General features: G+C 40.9%; 1 protein-coding gene across 1 annotated transcript in view; it reads left to right on the top strand.

Moving 5' to 3' along the window:
• Window positions 1–4,808, top strand: part of LOC103390452 (glutathione hydrolase 5 proenzyme-like) — a 10,305-nt gene that overhangs the window by 3,851 nt on the left and 1,646 nt on the right. The window contains exons 2-9 of the mRNA XM_008326314.3: window positions 376–503; window positions 578–673; window positions 1,438–1,627; window positions 2,128–2,291; window positions 2,990–3,136; window positions 3,243–3,373; window positions 4,062–4,246; window positions 4,341–4,432. Of these exons, the coding sequence (XP_008324536.1) occupies window positions 376–503; window positions 578–673; window positions 1,438–1,627; window positions 2,128–2,291; window positions 2,990–3,136; window positions 3,243–3,373; window positions 4,062–4,246; window positions 4,341–4,432 (1,133 nt within the window). The remainder of the gene's footprint in view (window positions 1–375; window positions 504–577; window positions 674–1,437; window positions 1,628–2,127; window positions 2,292–2,989; window positions 3,137–3,242; window positions 3,374–4,061; window positions 4,247–4,340; window positions 4,433–4,808) is intronic.

Below are 4,808 nucleotides of genomic sequence, written 5' to 3'. Positions count from 1 at the left end.
TGTAATAGATATGTAGTTAATTTTTTGCCACCAATCCTGGAAGAACTGCTCAGACATGAAAACTCAGAGCTTTAAAAAAAAAAAAAAAAATTAATAAAAACCAACCCGGACTTGTCGGGTCATGGAAAACCAGACTTGTGGAAACCGGCGTCTCGAGGGAAACGGTAGAACAAGCACACACTGTGATCATTGTTTGTTTCACACTTTGACTCTGGGATGTGGTTGAAACTTGTTCTCTTGAAACAGTGAATTATTAAGTTTTTGTTGTAAATGAACCAAGCCTGAGATGACGTCACGGGTGGATCGTGATAACGTATCTGGGTGAGTAACAGAGCCGCTGTGACATGAACTGCAGCGTAAACGTCTGTCGTGCAGGGACATGCTGCAGCAGGGCGGATCGGCAGTAGATGGCGCCATTGCCGCACTTCTGTGCACATCCGTGGTCAACCCTCAGAGCATGGGCGTCGGTGGAGGGTCGATATTCACCATCAGGAACCGGACAGGTGGGTGACCGGAGCAGCCTGGGTTTTAAACGTTGGATATTTAACATGTTAATTATCATTTGCGCCCCCTTCAGGCGGTGTAAAAATCTACAACTTCAGAGAGACGGTGCCAAAGTCTTTCCAAGCAGACTTCCTGAGCAACTGCTCGCCAGACTTTAAGATTTACGAAGGTGAGAGGAGGGTTTCATGAATTATTATTTTATTTTACAACAGACGAGGATTTGATTTGATTTGATTTGATTTGATTTGATTTGATTAACGTCTCCTACTGTTCTCTCACGTGTGTGTGTCATTATTACGACGCGGGCTGGTCCAAACAGAGTCTGCATTTGAAGGGTTAAATAACGATTGTGCCAAAATAATTCTAGCGCCTGAGAGATCTGCCACGACAAGTCGGGCTTTTTTTTTTTTCTTACCATCAAACTGTGGTGTCATTGGCTGATGGAGTTTGTAGTGAAAAAAAAAAAGTCAAATTAATTCAGTGTCTAATCCAGGGGTCATAGGTCATGTTCTAAAAATAAACCTAGTCAACAACAGGGTCAAACATGGTACTGTTTCTGTGCTGTTTGAATCGGTTCCACTTCAATGACGACGGCGAGAAGAACGTTGTTCAGGAAGTCAAGTATCAAACAAGTAGTTCTTCATTTCACTAAGTGACCTTGAAAGGTCGGTGACCCCTGGACTAATGGTTGTACATTCACTGGATTTGAGGTAATTTTAAGGAACAAAAAAAAAAAATTCCCATGAAATTCAAGTCTTTTTTTTTTCTCTTTTGAGTCGACCGGTTGTTCAAGTTACGGTTCATCAGTTTCCACGTCTGCGTTGGTGTAAAATCACGACAATAAGAATAAACAATAACAAACTGTGACATTTTCCACCAAACGGTGGCGTCAACTGTCATGACGATGTGCCGTCTGCCACCTTTGAACTCTAGGTACCAAGTGGATGGGCGTTCCCGGCGAGCTGCGAGGCTACGAGGCTGTTCACAGGGCGTACGGGAAGCTGCCCTGGGCCAAGCTTTTTGAGCCGACCATCAAACTGGCCAGGGGTGGCATCCAGATGCCGGATTATCTCGCCACACTCCTGGGCCACAACCTCGTGAAAACGATCGCCAAAAATCTGTGGTACGACGTCTGCGTTACCGTGTGACTGTCACTGTGAACTTTTCCCAACTGTCTCAGATGATCATCTGTCGACGGCTAACCGTACAGTCAGTAATCGAGTGTGGAAACAGTTTTTGGACCAGTGACAACAAAGTGTTTGTTTCCCAAATTAAAAAAAAAAAAAATCTTCACACGGAGGTTCAGAGCAGAGACTCAGATGAAATATATTCTCTCAGTAAATGACTTTGATAAATGTTCCTGTACCCGGGGGTGGGGGGGGGAGGGGGTATTAGTAGATAAGTCCACGTAATCAGTAAGGATAGCGTGTGTTACAGAACAGGGCTTCCCAACCCCTGGTCTGGGGACCTTTGGTGGTCCATAGGTCATTTAGTACCAGGCCTCAGTGAAGAAACTCTACTTCAGTTTTACTGCTTTACTACTTCATTCCAGAAAAATCCAGTCATGTCCCGTTACTGTTTTCATTCAAAGATAACCCTAATCTCCTGCATTGTTTTTTCCAGTTCTGCGCAACTACTGTGCAAAGGCCAGACTTTTCTGACCAAAGGCGACGTCATGAAGTTTCCCAAACTCGCAGACACCTTGGAAGCCGTAGCAAAGAACGGGACGGATGTTTTCTACACGGGCGAGATTGGACTTGACCTGATAAAAGACGTCCAAGCTGCAGGTGTGTGAACGCAACCACTGCCAACAACACGACATAACACTACAGTGTTTGTTAGCAAGGATATAAAAATATATATATATATAAAGTATTTCATAGTTAAACATATAAATATATATGTATGTATATATTTATATATCGAAAATATATGTATATACATACGCTGTCTATATATTTTATATATGTATAGAGTATATACACATATTAATGTGTATACACATATATTAAAAAATATATACACACAGTACATATGTAAATATATAATATATATAGTATAACATTTAAAAATTGTACATGTTCTTCATAACGTTTAACAATTCTGTTAAATATGTATGAATTTACTAAAATGTTTCTTATTACTTACTTATACTTTAAAAATAATAATAATAATGGGACGTTGTAAGGAAAAAATATAATTTACCAAAAGAAAAATGAAAAAAAAAAACAAACAAAAAAAAACAAACCTAAATCGTTACGTAAAATAGCTACAATTAGCCAAAAGAGAGGCTTAAGGCTAGCTTCGAAATATAGTAAATATAATCCCAGAACAAGCTAGGAAGTTGTACAATTAGCTAGTTAGCTTAGAAGTAGCTAATTATTTGACATATACAGACAAGATTTTTCACAAAAAATTTAAAAAAAAGTCAGATAATTAAATTAACCAATCACAATTGTCTTAATATTTCCCATGATTCCTGGAGGCGGGACAATGACGATGGAGGATCTGAAGTCATTCCAAGTACAAGAGCAGGAAGCGTGGACAGTGAACATAGGAAATTTTAAAATGCACCTTCCACCACCGCCTGCTGGGGGCGCCATGCTTGCCTTCATTCTGAAAGTAATGGAAGGTAATACGAGTTTTTGATTACGTTTCCACCAGCAGCTGGTTCTGAATCAGTTAAAGTTTTTTTTTTTTTTTAAATCGTTACGTTGTTTATTTTTAAACGTTGACAGAGTTTTCTTTGAGCCCCGACTCCCTGAAGGGGGACCAGAAGATCCAGCTGTACCAGCGCTACGTGGAGACCTTAAAGTTTGTCAACGGACAAAAGAGGACGATAAGGGACATGGAGAAAAATAAGGAAACGGTTTGTATCAAATATGCGTTTTTCAGCACGTACAGTACTTCATGGAACTGCAGTGGAACCTCGAGATACGAGTATTTCGAGATAAGAGCGAGCCCTCGAGTACAAATTTGAGATACGAGCACGCTTACAAACGCCAACGCTAGGCACCCGCCGCCTCACTCGTTCACTTTAACGTGTTTTCGGCGACTTCCGTACGCATCGCTTCCGTGATTTTCTCTCTATTTCGTGCATTATTCTTCATAACAGTGATGAGTCCTAAGAAGGTGAGCGGTGAGGACGGTAAATATGTGATCGGACACGCATGTACGATCGCAGAACGTCCACGATATGTACCATCTTAAAGTAAAAAAGTTAAAAGTTAAGTTAATTCTTAGTTCATGTAAGTTACGTAGTGTACGTGTAAGGTACGCTACGGAATCAACATACGGGTCAACTCTCGTTCCTCCCTTCCTAAAAAACACAAAACATTTGAAAACCGTTAAAATGATTATTAAAAAAATAATAATAAATAATAAAATAAAACATGTTTTTTAAAAAGTGAGGTCATAAAAATCGGTCTAAATTCCACATCTTTTGTTCCGACTTGACTGTGCGCGATGATCTATAAACATAAAACGAACTTCAAGAAAATGTTTCCCAGTTACTTCATCGTCATGTTTTTTTTGTTTGTTTTGTTTTTTTTTCCCAGAGTGCACGTCACTTGTTGGATCCCTGCTTCATTAAACAAATCAAATCCATGATCTGTTGGAACTGCACCCACGACCTCTCCTACTACAACGTCACGCCCTCCTCTGACCACATGGGGACCACACACGTGTCCATCCTGGACGAGGACGGACTGGCTGTTTCAGCCACCAGTACCATCAACCAAGCGTGAGGAACCAGCTGCGAATCACTGGTCCCTGGTACGGAGCTAAAAAAAAAAAAAAAAGGTGTTCGTTAAATGGGTGCCGTGTTTCTTCAACAGATTTGGAGGCGGGAATTTCTCTCCGCTCACAGGCGTCATCCTGAACAACGAGCTGTCGGACTTCTGCGGCAGAGCAGATGGTGTGAGTCCAGGTAAATTCACCGGTTAGTTTGTCTGGAAGAGATGGATGATGGATGGATGGATGATGGATGGATGGATTGATGGATGAATGGATGATGGATGGATTGATGGATTGATGGATTGATGGATTGATGGATTGATGGATTGATGGATTGATGGATTGATGGATTGATGGATTGATGGATTGATGGATGATGGATGATGGATGTTGATGGATGGACTGAAAGATAGATGGATGGATGAATGGATGGATGGATGGACTGAAAGACGGATGGATGGATAGATGGACTAATGGATGGATGGATGGATGAATAGATGAATGGATGGATGGATGGATGATGAATGGATGGATGGATGAATGGATGGATGAAGGATTGATGGATGGAT

Source organism: Cynoglossus semilaevis, chromosome 14, assembly GCF_000523025.1.
Source record: "Cynoglossus semilaevis isolate Cse_v1.0 chromosome 14, Cse_v1.0, whole genome shotgun sequence".
Classification (NCBI taxonomy): Eukaryota; Metazoa; Chordata; class Actinopteri; order Pleuronectiformes; family Cynoglossidae; genus Cynoglossus; species Cynoglossus semilaevis.
The sequence above is the reverse complement of the archived record's forward strand: the minus strand, read 5'-3'. Positions and strand labels throughout refer to the sequence as shown.